This window comes from Phocoena phocoena, chromosome 8 (genome assembly GCF_963924675.1).
Source record: "Phocoena phocoena chromosome 8, mPhoPho1.1, whole genome shotgun sequence".
In the NCBI taxonomy this organism is placed as follows: domain Eukaryota; kingdom Metazoa; phylum Chordata; class Mammalia; order Artiodactyla; family Phocoenidae; genus Phocoena; species Phocoena phocoena.
This window is the reverse complement of record NC_089226.1, coordinates 20,828,948-20,843,597: the sequence shown is the minus strand read 5'-3', so window position 1 is coordinate 20,843,597 and position 14,650 is coordinate 20,828,948. Positions and strand designations below refer to the sequence as shown.

At 37.7% G+C, this 14,650-nt stretch overlaps 1 protein-coding gene across 3 annotated transcripts in view; it reads right to left on the bottom strand.

The window, feature by feature from the left end:
• The window catches only part of ALG9 (ALG9 alpha-1,2-mannosyltransferase), a 92,562-nt gene that overhangs the window by 51,485 nt on the left and 26,427 nt on the right, over positions 1-14,650 (bottom strand). For 2 of the 3 annotated variants that reach the window (XM_065881388.1, XM_065881387.1), the window contains exons 9-13: positions 14,115-14,237; positions 11,285-11,439; positions 8,743-8,872; positions 7,606-7,753; positions 6,317-6,446 (exon numbers count right to left, since the gene is read on the bottom strand). In XM_065881388.1, coding sequence (XP_065737460.1) covers positions 6,317-6,446; positions 7,606-7,753; positions 8,743-8,872; positions 11,285-11,439; positions 14,115-14,237 — 686 coding nt within the window. The remainder of the gene's footprint in view (positions 1-6,316; positions 6,447-7,605; positions 7,754-8,742; positions 8,873-11,284; positions 11,440-14,114; positions 14,238-14,650) is intronic. The other variant, XM_065881389.1, reaches the window with a different exon arrangement.

Sequence of the window (14,650 nt, the reverse complement as noted above, 5' to 3'; positions counted from 1 at the left end):
AAATACATATTTATTGAATGAATCTTTAAATTCACAAGTAAAAATCTACTGCACTATAAAAATGTAAACTCACAAGTAAAAATTTTGGGTCATTCAATCACTAAAGATCATGAAAACATCAATTCATTTCTAAATGCCAACACAATGGATACTAGTGAACTAATTTGAAAGAATCATTGTGAACAGCCTTAACTTAAATTCAGAGTGGATTCCAATCTTATTCTACTGCACATATTACAGCAATTTTAATCTGCTTGCTCTGCTACTCAAGGCTAATAAAAATTAGTAAGGCTATCTATAGGGCAATTAATTTTCTCCTCGAATAAGAACTTCCAGTAAGGGTAGGAGAAATGATTAAAAGAGAGAAAAAGAAGAAAGAGAGAAAAAAGAAAAGGGAGAAGACCCCAATCATTTCTTTTGATTACTACATAAAGTACCTGGCATACATGTAATAGAGCTCTAGAAATGGAAAGTAACTTCTTAAAAAAGTAATGCTCAGACTTCCCTGGTGGTGCAGTGGTTAAGAATCCAAGTGCCAATGCAGCGGACACAGGTTCAAGCCCTGGTCCGGGAAGATACCACATGCTGCGGAGCAACTAAGCCCATGTGCCACAACTACTGAGCCTACGCTCTAGAGCCCGCATGCCACAACTACTGAAGCCCGCGTGCCTACAGCCCGTGCCCCGCAACAAAAAGCCACCGCAATGAGAAGCCTGCGCATCGCAATGAAAAGCCTGCGCACCGCAACGAGGAGTAGTCCCTGCTCACCACAACTAGAGAAAGCCCGCGTGCAGCAACGAAGACCCAGTGCAGCCAAAAAAAAAAGTAATGCTCAACCACTTGATGTCTATTCAGCCCTGTTACATGAAAGAACAATTAACCATTGCATGAAAACATATATTCAAGTGATACACCATATGGTATAAACTTGGAAGTAAGAGGAGGCGTGAAAAGAATATTGAAGAATCCTGAAACCAAGTTTCTTATCCTAGGACTAACCTTTGTCAGGTTACCACCTCTCTGAGCCTCAATTTTTTTTACCCATAAAAAGAAGAGATCATAAACTTTATGATACCTTAAGTTCCCTTCCAAAACCATAATTCTTCCCATTGGTTAAATGGTAAAGGCAGGGATAAAGAAGAAAAAGAATATACAGTCAGTTCTATTGTAACACTTGTTTTGAAAATGCAAATTTGTTCCAACGCAATTGATATATTAGGGAACAATGTGAGCACAATTCAATTTCTGTGTTTGCTTATGTGTCATTTAATCCACAAGAAAAACTAGATGAATCCAGAAAATTACACCCAGTTGAACCAATCAGCCCAGAAATAAACAAAGTGTATACAAGCCCACACTCAAATTATCTCCCAGCTTCTTCCATTCACTGCCTGTTATGAGCCACACCCATTCATATCATCCATATTTGGTATTACAGCTTTCTGTCATGTTTCAAATAACCCTTATTTCACAAGCTGCAGCCCTCCCAATGCCACTTCAAGAAGCAACCTGAGGTCTTCTTCAAGGTAAACTGCCATGTTATTGTAGCATTTATGTACTTTTCACCATTTAACATATATAAAACTATGCCACGGTTTTTATTAGGTTCCTATCTTTTTTATGTGTCACTGACAAAGTTTTTGAGTATTGTGTCCCTAACTCCATTTTTCCCACAAGCCTTGTGGTTTTCCACACAATTATCTTTGGCAATTGTATATCACGTTATAGCAGAACTGACTATATTACTATTTGGGAAAAAAATTAATCAATGACCAGTTTTATTTTTTCAAAGGTAACAGATAGAAAAGCTTCCTGAAAATCTGCTTAAGCATTAAGTCAAAGTCAGGGAAAAGTCTTTATCTGTAAGATCCCTCCTGAACGCGTGTTTTTTACCCCAAACTTCATCCACTGACTAAGCAGCTCCCACATCAGACACCAGATTTGGAAACAGAAGGTTATCATTCACCTTGAAACAGTGAACAAAAATTTGGATTTGTCAAGAAGTAAAGAGGAGACACTGAATGTACCTTCTAAATTCAGGCCTTGATTCTGGCAGAAAATCTTGGCAGGTACCATTGAATAATACCACCTGTTCAATAGCTACTCAGTATCTATCATGAAAGAATATGCAGCAAAAAAAATATTATTGCTGCAGTATAGTTATAACAATACAGTAGAAACCAAGAGCCTTTACAAACACTCACTCCTAATTCTTGATAAACTCAGAGGTAAAAGAGCATAGGGAAATACAGGAGGCCATGCATGTTTCTTAGTTTCCACTCAGACTAGGAATAGGAGACAGACCACACCATTTAGCATTGGAGCCAAGAGTTGGCTAAAACCTGTCACTCAGAACCAAAGGGCAAATAAAAATAATGCTGCTATTCAGCATGCTCAGGAAAGACAGAGAACATAATTATTTTGCCTTTTTGAATGAACCCATACTTAAAACCAGGGCTGATACCAGAAGTAACAAACATAAACGTACTACAACCTGTGCTCTCACATTTTGGCCAAATGTGAGACCAAAATTATTTGGTCACTAGTCTTGATCCTGGCACCGTTTCTTAAAGAACTACATTATTTTTCAAAATAATTGAGATTTTTATTTACATACGTATACATATATGAATGCAAGAGAAAAAAGTGAAAGAAAAAACCATCAAAATGGTAACAGTGATTCAATATTGGGGTAATTTGATTATAGCTGATTTTTTTTATTGATAGCTTTCATTATTTTACACAAGTGTTTATTACTTTTATCATCAAAGAAAAACAAATACCTTTTTAAACAGTTAACTGAAAGAAATTAATCCCTGATCATAGTTTGTGTGGAATTCACAGTAAGCCATCAAGTGTCTCTTTCCAAAGTGTCAAAGGTGAGTGGATTTGAAGGGCACTTCCCCCACTATGCAGGAAAATCCAAAGAGAGAAAGGTATATGAGCACAGTGACAGACACTACACACTCAGAACACATATAGGACCTGTTTGTCCCTGATTTTACCAGCCAGCATTTTGGTGACTCCTATAGGTATTCTAGAAAATCTTCTCCTTTGGGGTAAAGCTAATATAGTCACTTAAATTTAACAGTATCTGGTAGTGGAGAACATGGAAATATGATCTAACCAGAGACAACCTGTGACCAAACCTTAAGAAATGTACAACAGGCCACTGTAGTTTTTTTTTAATTGAAGTATAGGTGATTTACAATATTTTATTAGTTTCAGGTGTACAGCATAGTAATTCCATTTTTTCTTTGTAGATTATATTCCATTGTAGTTTATTACAGGTATTGGATATAATTCCCTGTGCTACACAGTAAATCCTTGTGGCTTATTTATATATAGTAGTTTGTATCTGTTAATCCCGTACTCCTAATTTGTCCCTCCCCACCCCCACTTTCCTCTTTGGTAACTATACGTTTGTTTTCTATGTCTGTGAGTCTATTTCTGTTTTTGTATTCATCTGTATTATTTTTAAGGTTCTATATATAAGTGATATATAGTATTTGTCTTTGTCTGATTTACTTCACTAAGCATAATATTCTCTAGGTCCATCCATGTTGCTGCAAATGGCAATATTTGGATGTGTGTGTGTGTGTGTGTGTGTGTGTGTGTGTGTGTGTGTACCACATTTCCTTAAGCCAACTGTCTGTTGATGGGCACCTGGTTTGTTTCCATATCTTGGTTATTTGTAAATAGTGCAGCTATGAACACTGGGGTGCATGTATCTTTTCATATTAGAGTTTCTGTGTTTTCCGGATATATACCCAGGAATGGGATTGCTGGATCATATGGTAAGTCTATTTTTAATTTTTTAAGGAAGCTTTATACTGTTTTCCATAGTGGCTGCACCAATTTACATTCCCACTAACAGTGTAGGAGGATTCCCTTTTCTCCACACTCTCTCCAGCATTTATTATTTGTAGACTTTTTTTTCGGACTGCACAGGTCTTCATTGCTGCACGTGGTGGCTACTCTTCCTTGAGGTGCTCAGGCTTCTCACTGCAGTAGCTTCTCTTGTTGCGGAGCAGGGGCGCTAGGCATGCAGGCTTCAGTAGTTGTGGCATGCAGGCTCAGTAGTTGTGGCTTGCGGGCTCTAGAGCACAGGTTCAGTAGTTGTGGTGCACGGGCTTAGTTGCTCTGCGGCATGTGGGATCTTCCCGGGCCAGCACTCGAACCCGTGTCCCCTGCATTGGCAGGCAGATTCTTAACTACTGCGCCACCAGGGAAGTCCCATTTGTAGACTTTTTGATGATGGCCATTCTGACTGGTGTGAGGTGATACCTAACTGTGGTTTTGATTTGCATTTGTCTAATAATTAGCGATGCTGAGCATCTTTCCATGTGCCTGTAAGCCACTGAAGATTTTATAGCCAGCTTTCTCTCAATATCACTATCTCAACAATGATAAATATTCATCTCTCAAGTCAGAAATCATGTATAGGCTAACTACTAGATACACAGCACTATCCTAGCCACTATGGTGAATACAAAAGAAGTAAGGTGCAGTCATTCTCTCCATAGCACTCACAATCTGATAGTGAAAAATATGACATACACATCAGAAATATATAAATAGCATAAGACAACAAAATTAAATGGCTAAATGAGTTATACAGATAAATATTTAAGGCATTTAAAGAAGGACACTGCCCACTGTGGACTTTAATAGTTGGGAAAGGCTTCAGAGAGAAAGAGTTTTGATAGTATAAGAAGGTAGACAAGGGAAGTCCAGGCACTGTCACCAAGATAAGCAAAGTCACTGGGATTGAAAAAGCAACACTGAATCTGGACAGACTGTAATAAAAATCAAGTTGGGAAGCAATAAAATTAATCCATCAAATACACCATTATCAAATTAAGAACATATGTGGGAAAAACTATGTACCAGACACTATGCTATATATGACAGAGATATGATATCCAATCTCCTATTATTTCTTCCAAAAGTAGGTATGGTTATTCCCACTTCACAGACAAAAACTGCAATTAATTAAACACAGATGTTAACTAATTTGCCCAATGTCATCAAAGTAGGCAACAGAGTTGGGACTAGAATTCAGGCCTACTTGACTCCAAAGTCCATGCTCTTTTTTTTTTTACTACCCTATACTATCTCTTCCCAAATTACAGCTGTGACAACAACACTCTGAATTTATTATATCCTCCCCCTATCACAGTGTGTTCTCCTACCCTTCTGACTATCCAGTGTCCCCATGGTGATCCCCTGTACATCAAAGCCTGCTCTCAGGAGAATATCTGCAGCTAAAATAAAAATGACTAGCAACAGAACATACTGTCCAGGGGTATTGTCACTGTTACAGGAATCAGAGGCTTAAGTTAGAAGGAAGCTACAGGATAAGTCACTTAGTGGAATACATGTGTCACCTTCTCAGGGAGCCAAGCCAAGTTTGTATTTTATCATGCCCATTTTCATAGCTTATAAGCGAAAGCTCACACAGTAAGAATCTCACTCATAAACCCTGAGGGTCTCCGTGGAAGTATAACCTGCCCCAGTCTGGGAGACAAAAAGCCAGCTGTGGCTGCAGGTTTGCTTTGGAAGAGACTGAACGTCCTGATATTTCACTTTAAGTATATGACATAAGAAAATCTAAATGAAATGTATTTGACATTTAAATTGTTAAATGTTTCTTAACAGATAGGTTGCCAAAAAATGTGTTTTCTAATAATTCTACAAAATAGTCCTTTACTGTCTCTGGGAACCAGGAACATTATCTTTATTGCTCTCACCTTTTCCACAATCAAAGATTTTACAGGTATCAAATGACAAAAGTGTCATCTTTCGAAGGAACTGAAATAAAATCCACATGGGATCTCCGAGTGCGTAAAGATGAGTGGGTAGAAGAGCACGGCCCTGACAGATATTGCTTCATGGACTCAGTGTGAGAACAGCCTTCACTGACCGTCCACTTGCTAAAACCAGAGTATACTAATAGTTAGGTCAAAGGTCCACCTATAACTTGAAAGTTCCCCATGAAGCATTTTAATGGACCAAGGAGTGATAAGAGCTGCAGAATGTGTTTCAAGATGATGATTTGAATTAAACATAGGAAATTTTCCAGCCCAGTTTAGAAAATATGTTGAATTATATATTTTACATAGAAAATAAAGGAGGTCATTTGAAAATAAAAATGATACTGTTCATCCTTTCTCAACAAAAGTCGTTATATCCCTCACCCTAAAGAAATCACTTTCTAAGAAAGTCCCATTTCATCAATGCTCTATTATGTATGCCAACAGATTTTAAGGGTAGAACTCTTTTCAAAGTAGTAAAAGGAGAATAATGCCCTTACATATCTGGATGGCTCCTCTAGGTTCTGGTCATTCATGTCAGTAGGAACAATCCGGGTGGCCAGTGGTCCCTCTGCGAATGGTTTTGGTAACTGGCCTCTGAACTCTGATGGAATGAACTGAAGCTGCCAACTGTCAGAAACACAAATAAGGAGAATAAGAAAAACACAGGGGGCTCACATTGCCAAATGTACTTGAAATACACAAGCAAAAAAAAATAAAAAATTTCATGTGAAAAACATTTCACTTGGAGACAAAATGTTTCTGCTAAAACCTCAACCAGAGAGAATAGAGACAGAGGTCACAATTCAGTCCAAAATCGTTGAGAAATTTTCAACTAGAGGTCTCTCAACCCATTTCACCAACTCTTAGCAGTGAAATCTGCAATAGTGATCATACCATCAAAAGAGAAACATCAAAGTTATTGCCAATTACCTGTGATCAGAGGGACTTATCAAAACTAAAGCAAATTCATCAGGTGTGTAGAGAAAAGAGTGAAATGTAAGAACTCACTGTGGGAAAAGTACTTTGTTCCCGAGTAATCCTCAAAAGTATCTTTAGTTGTGAAACTATTTCAAATGTAAAAGGCAAATGCTAAAGTTAATGCGTAAAAAACAAGTTTTAATTAATCATTAATGACTGATACAGGATCTTTATCCATCAAAAGATACTACCACCAGCTAAGCTGCTGAAGCCAGTCCCCAAATGGAGCAACATGACTCATCTTAACCTGACTTCCCTTTTCCCTAAATAGGACTCTTCTCTGTCCAAATGAGGCAAATACAAGGGAACTCAGAGCCTATGCTATCACATCCAACAACAGACAGCATTGAGGAAAGTGGTACCGAGGTCTTCGCCACAGCTTTCCCAGTGTCCATACATTGGTAGAGAATGTTCACTGCTGTCGGACGACAAACATGTCTTCTCTAAAAACACTCTAGAAACCTAGAGTCTCTAAACCACTTTTAAAAGTGGATATCAGTTCATTATAAAAATTTAAATATGGATCCTCAGGAAGAGCCACTAGCAGAAGCCCTGAGCCCAAAATGTCTTCAGACGTCCCCAGACCTCTGTGGTTAAGGGCAGTGCAGGGTGCATTACCGGACACAGCACTCATTCTACCAAACACAGGCCATGGGTGCTCAGCACAGTTCCCACAGCTCTCTGAGATGGAAAATCATTCAAAAACTCGTGAAAAATCTAAAATGAAGGAAAAATTAAGAAGATATTGCCACAGGATTGCTATTTTTACACCTTGATTTAATACTCTGAGAATTAAAGGGCAACTTACTTATCGGGCAGAAGGAAGCTGCTGGGAAATCGATACCACTCTTTTCCTACACAGACATTAACAGGTCGGCCTTCTGGGACAGTGTGGATGGTTGGGTCTGTGGCAATTCGGTGAAATTCTGGATACAAATCAAGGGGCCCATGATACCCTGGAAGGGAGAAAGGTTTGTGAAAGCCAAAGGTGAGGGAGATGAGATTCTGACATTTAATTATAATGCATGTTCATGTCCCACTGTGATCCATGTGAAAGGTACACCGCAACCCCAGCAGGAAGCCCACTCTACGGTGTAAAACACCTCTACAGTTAGGAAGATGATTAAAGCAGAGGCCCTATTTTTGCCAGAAATAATTTGCTTTCTTGCCCTTCTCTATACCCTTCCACCTTTTTAATTTCACGTTCTTTGAGCACAGTTCAATATTCTGGATCCAAATAACGATTATAAGAAAGAATATAATCATGGGACTTGAGCCCCAAATTTGCATCCTAAGTTTAAGGCTTCCTTAATTCATCCTTTAAAAGGAAAAAAAACATTAGTAGGAATAGAGAAGACATTTATAGTTAATCACACTAAAAGGAATTCTCAATCTTCTCCTCAATCCTAAGGTACAGAATTCACATCCCAATCTTATTATTTTTTTGTTTTTTTGTTTTTGCGGTATGCGGGCCTCTCACTGTTATGGCCTCTCCCGTTGCGGAGCACAGGCTCCGGATGCGCAGGCTCAGCGGCCATGGCTCAATTGGGGCCAAGCCCCCAATCTTAATATGAAGTCCATAGGTTCACCCTGTAGAAAAGTCCTCCCCCTGCAGCTTAAACTGAATTGTATTAAACAATCATGGGGGGCTTCCCTGGTGGTGCAGTGGTTGAGAGTCCGCCTGCCCATGCAGGGGATGCGGGTTCGTGCCCCAGTCCGGGAAGATCCCACATGCCACGGAGCGGCTGGGCCCGTGAGCCATGGCCGCTGAGCCTGCGCGTCTGGAGCCTGTGCTCCGCAACGGGAGAGGCCACAACAGTGAGAGGCCCGCGTACTGCAAAAAAACAAAAAAAAAACGCAAAAAAAACCCCAACAATCATGGGTCAAGCAAAACCAAGGAATAGTGCCTTGTGAGTACGGGTTAAGATATTCTCAGTACATCTACCTCTGAACAGTGCCACAGAGCGAGAAAAAGATAAGAGCCCAAACAGGAAGAGTGTTCCCAACGCCAGCCAATTCGATGTCACAGTATAGTGCTCCAGGCGGTATCGCTGAAACACGAAGTGGTAACATTTCTAGAAGGAAAGAAAACTTTATTGAAAAAAGAAGATACACCTTGCAAAATATACACAATCACAAGACACGACTGAGAGGAAGAAAGCAGAAAAAGAGGTTCTACCAAGGGTCTGAGCAGTAGCAAACAGTGAAATACCCACTCCAAATTCTCACATTAAAGCAAATTCTGCTAAATTGTCTGTAGATCAGCCTAGCCAGAGGGCTTGCCAAGAATGAAATCTCACTAGCTTCATAGGAAAATCATTTGGATACTTCCCTAATGCTTAAAGTCCTAATAATTTATTTTTTTTAATATTTAAACAAAAATGCTTTTCCTAGGTTTTTTTGATATATGAAGTATCTCAATCTATTCTGATATAACTAGTTATTAACCTTCACTTTCCTTACTAACAAGTTTTCATCTAAGTTTTTAGCAACTGACAAAATGTCTCATGACCAAACAAAAAGAAAAAAGAATTCCTCACATAGAATATTAGGAAAATTCTGTTAATTATCTGCTAAACTACTTCACAAACTAGATGAATATCATTAACAATATATACACACCTGCATGAGTTCTGCAGCCTTTGAACACCTTCCCATGAGATTTCTGTCCTCCCTTCTTTCCCTCCTAGACTAGAAACTACTTTTGGAAAGCAATTTTGCAATACATAACAAGTGCCATAAATATGTCTGAACCCCTTTCATATTTTCTGGAATCTCTCCTAAACAAACAATCCAAATACCTAAACAAAGATATTTACCCTAGCATTATTTATAATACTGAAATAAGTGAGCAATCTAAACTTTAACATAAATTATATCTAATCATTATATATAACCAATTCAGTATATTATATATTACATAATAATGTTGTATATTATATCACCTTAGAATATTATATTGCTATTAAAATGATGGGTACAGATATGGCAATATAGAGAATGTTATAATTATATTAAGAGGGATGTAAAGTTACATGAACCTTAGATTACAATCATAATAGATTGTTATATGATCGGCAAAAATGCTAGAAGGAGATTTTGTTAGGGTAGTAGGACTGATTTAGAAAGTGGTAAAAGAAAAATTATCTGCAATAAAGTTCAGTTACTTTTATAATTAAAATTATTTTTTAAAACTATCATCCTAACATGGATGAGCTTTAAAAACATTATGCTAGGACTTCCCGGTGGCACAGTGGTTAAGAATCCACCTGCCAACGCAGGGGACACGGATTCGAGCCCTGGTCCAGGAAGATCCCACGTGCCGCAGAGCAACTAAGCCGGTGCAGCACAACTACTGAGCCTGCACTCCAGAGCTTGTCTGCCGCAACTACTGAGCCCACGTGCCACAACTACTGAAGCCCGCGCACCTAGAGCTGGTCCTCTGCAACAAGAGAAGCCACCGCAATGAGAAGCCCACGCACCGCAATGGAGAGTAGCCCCCCGCTCGCCACAGCTAGAGAAAGCCCACGCACAGCAACGAAGACCCAACACCGTCAAAAATAAATAAATAAAATAAATTTATTTTAAAAAATAAAAACATTATGCTAAATGAAAGAAGTCACAAAAGACCACATATTTTGTGATTTCATTTATATGAAATGTCCAGAATAGGCAAATCTACAGAGATACAAAGTAGATTGATTGGCTGTTGCTTATGGCTCAGGAGATATGGGAGGGGGGTTATGACAGCTAAAGGGTACAGGGTTTTTGAGGTGATAAAAATGTTCTAAAATTGACTGCAGTGAGGCTTACATAGATCTGTGAATAGCCTAAAAAAGACTGTATCATACACTTTAAATGGGTAAATTCTATGGTTTGTGAATTATATCTTAACATAAATCTGTTAAGAAAAAAACTAGAAAAAAACTATCACCCTAATTATTCTTCTGCTAACTGCAAATGGTAGCAGAGGTTAAAAAAAAAAAAAACAGAGTCTGGCGCTTCTGAAGCCATAATTACAGAGATATTCAAGATTAGTTCTGACAGGGAATTGACCTGGACAGGTTTTAAGCCAGGATTACAAAGTGTCCCACATTGCTAACTGCCTGATGTAATCCCAAACACTTGAGCCAGTTTCATTCAGGTCTTGTAGTGGAAGAGTACACATTCCATTAGCTCTGCTGTAGTTCCACCGTTCTGTGCTAGGCCCATTCAGTGACTTAAAAAAATTCCTTTCATAACAATTGGATTCTTATTGGCAACAGAGACAAATTAACACACAAATTAACACTGCAAATATGTAATCAGCAAATAAGAGTCAATGCAACATTTAAGCAATCAATACATAAAGCTTTATAATATCTGTATCAGGTGTAATGTACAGATAAAATATCTTAGGTGGAAGCATTCTGTAATTTGCCTATAAGCTTTATGAACGATTTAAAGTGAAACAGAATGAAGCAGATATACATTTCCCTGAAACTCACCTGAAGTGCAGAAAGGGCCACAGCACCACAGAGACATACAAGTGGATATACAGGGAAAAGAAATCTCTCCTCTTTGTGAGGCTGGATGAAGAAAATTATAAACCAAATATACATTGGAGCCAAGGTAAGCCAATATGGGTGGCCTAAATTCTGAACTGTAAGACAGAAAAATATCCACCTTTCACCATGTTAGAACAAAACAGCATGTTTAGTTTCAATGTTCTCTTGACCTCAAACTGGGATGTATACCCTAGGGCATCCAATAAAATGTTTCAATTCTTGTACTCACACTTTCTCTGATATAATAAAGGAGTAAAGTAGAAAGAGGTATATACTCCTTAGCCCTCCCAAGAGGTCCAACATTTAAAGGGAGGCACCATACTGGATTTAGCTAGAACAGGTGAATGGGTAATAGAGCTTAATAATTTCTACACTGGATGAAGAAAAAACAGATTTCTCTTTCTAATGAGCCCTGCCACTAAGATTAAAAGTTCCTGAGATCAACCAAAAGCATAACATAAATTCATTTCTTGGATTTTAATTCCTATGCTCTGTTTACTGCATTAATCTTACTTATACACCAAATGGCTATAGATCAAAGAAAAGGAAAAAAGTAGGATTCTGAAACCCATCACTGGTTTTCCTCAAGCTATAAATGACAGAGTTTGTCTCAAAGCAAATATAAAAACACTCTTAAAGGAAGTTTACTGATCAAGTTTTCTCTCCTGTTCTGCAGTACCCATCCACTCTGCATCGCAAAATTAAAGCCAAGATGTACTTAAAAGCATGTGAAAGAATTAAAGGAATTTAATGAAAACTAAGACCTAAGCACCTACTGGAAGGTTCCTGTGGTTAGGTACATGAACACTGAGTGATAAACCTGCAACCTACAGCAAAGGCATCCCCTGCTGTGCTTATACTAGTGACAACAAGCAGTGCGCAGGAATCACTGGCCAAGGGTAGATAGATAGCGCCCCCTGGTGTCCATTATGTCTACACTGAGCAAATTTAGATTAAAAGATCAGGGTTGTCATCAAAGCCCAACTTAGCAATGTTTAACTGTGCTCCGTAGTTATCCGTGCTTTTGCTGAAACTCTTTAGGAATAAAAATTCTTGAACTGCAATAACAAGCTTATCTTTTAAACTTTTCACTCTAAGATTTTATCATGAGATTTTAGGTTATAATTTAGGACTTATACCTTTCCAGGAGGTATTTTAGGTTGGAATTATAAGTAAACAATCTCTTCCTCTTCTGTATCTTAAAAGCTAACGAACACATTTTAAAAATATGGCCTAAAATTTTGAAATGTCCTCTATAAAATGTACAAAATTATAACCAGTTGTACTACATGATGAGAGAATGGGTAATTTCTTTCCTGCCTCTTTATATTTTTCTATGTTTTTTCTTTTATTATTTTTATTTCTTAATGTTTCCTCTTTTGAAAAAGTATTGTTTCCATTATAAAATACAAAAAAAAATATAAAGAAAAAAACAGAAGAAAAGTACTAAAAAAGTATTTTAAAAAGTATAAAGGAAAGCCCCTAGGTAACCTAAGGATGGGGACTAGTTACTAGGTGGACATGTGGATACATTACACACTTTTAAACCAAAATTGGATTCATACTTTGGAGAACAGCTTAATATACTATTTTTATTTTAGTTTTACTGTTTTTATACTTACATCACAAGCATTTCCAAATTTTCCACAAGCATAAATATTTTTATAGTCAGGGAAAAAGTTACTTTTCAAAAAAAAAAGAAAAAATGATCCTTAAGAAATACAAGGAATGGAGGAATACATTAATACCTCGAGGGGACAAACAGCTGAATCCAAATGTGGGACACTATGCAAGATGAATGACCTGGTTTCTTTAGAAATCTCCAGGAGGAAAAAGGTGAGAGGGGGAACCTCTAAAAAAGCTTATGAAACATAACACCAAGTTCACTATATGACTCTTGTTTAGATCCTGCTTTAAACAAACAAACTATAAAGAACTATAAAAATTATAAAAAGCTATTTTTCAGACAATGTAGGAATCTAAATATTACCTGGGTATTAGATGATATTAAGAAATTACTGTTAATTTTGTTAGGATAATGGCATCACGGTTATGTTACAACGAAAGTCCTAAAACAAAACAAAAGTGACTCTGAAGGCTGCTTTCATATTCTATGAACACAGTGAAGTCTTTATAAACCATTAATAGAAAAGCAGAATGGGGAATGGTACTGAGGGATCATATGGCATCCAAATCAGACTAAAAATTCTGAAGTTAAATCTCCTTCCAAAGCTCAGATGCATTTCTGCTCAGATCTGTCTTCCATAAAAGAAACTATGGGCACTACATATCCAGAGCCATGACAACCTGAGAGAACACTGGCTGTGCAATACAGAATCAGAACAAGCATCAAATTTGGGGGAACCTCTATATGGTTTAGTTTTCAAATTTTTGGTTGAATTTCCCAGAGAATGTTTGCCTCTAGCATTGATTATCTTAAGCAATCTTGCATGCCAACACACAGTTCTTTAAAAAACAGAAGACTCATATAGATAGGCTTATCTCCCAAGATTTTATAAATGTTTCTGCCTCCCCAGGTGGTTCTGTAAATCATACAGACTCCTCACTTGCAATTATTAACCAAACTTTCACACAGGTTAACAACATAAGTTAAATAATCTACGAACACAAATGGAAAATGCAATAAACCAACCATTTCCATTGGAAGAAAATGGAGAATAAAGTAAGTTCTTTTTCACTTCTTGGTACCCATTGTTACTTCTCTTCCCTCCCACACCCCACCAAGTCTATCATCTGTTATGCCACTCACCATGAAATCTCTGCAGTAGGTATTCCATAAGAGAAGTCAGTGGTAAGACCAGGAGAGCCAAAGCAAAGACTACATTGAAATTCAGAAATCCATTAATTAAATAGAAATACCAGGGCTCTGTACCTGAGGGAGATAACGAGATAGGAAATCATTAGTGGATGCCTCCAATACCTATTACAATGCTTGACTCATACTGTTTTTTGTTCAAGTAATGTTGATGATCCAGTGCCTCATGTGTATGAGAGTCCACAAGCCGCCCCCCTCTTAGAAATCAGGTTTCAAATATTTAGCTGTATTTTCTATCATGACCACTATATCTAGCCCAAATGGAACTAATACTTTTCAGAACCACCAAATAACATAAATAGCTTAGTGGTGACACTATGATTTATAATAAGAAGTATTTATTTGGTCTTCACTCCCATTCCTAGTAAAAAGCTCCTAAAATTACCCTTGTAATTTGCGAAGTGGTGAGAATAATAAAGGTGTCTTTTGCTCTGTTAACGAGGGAGCTTCAGGAAAGCCCCAGGTAACCT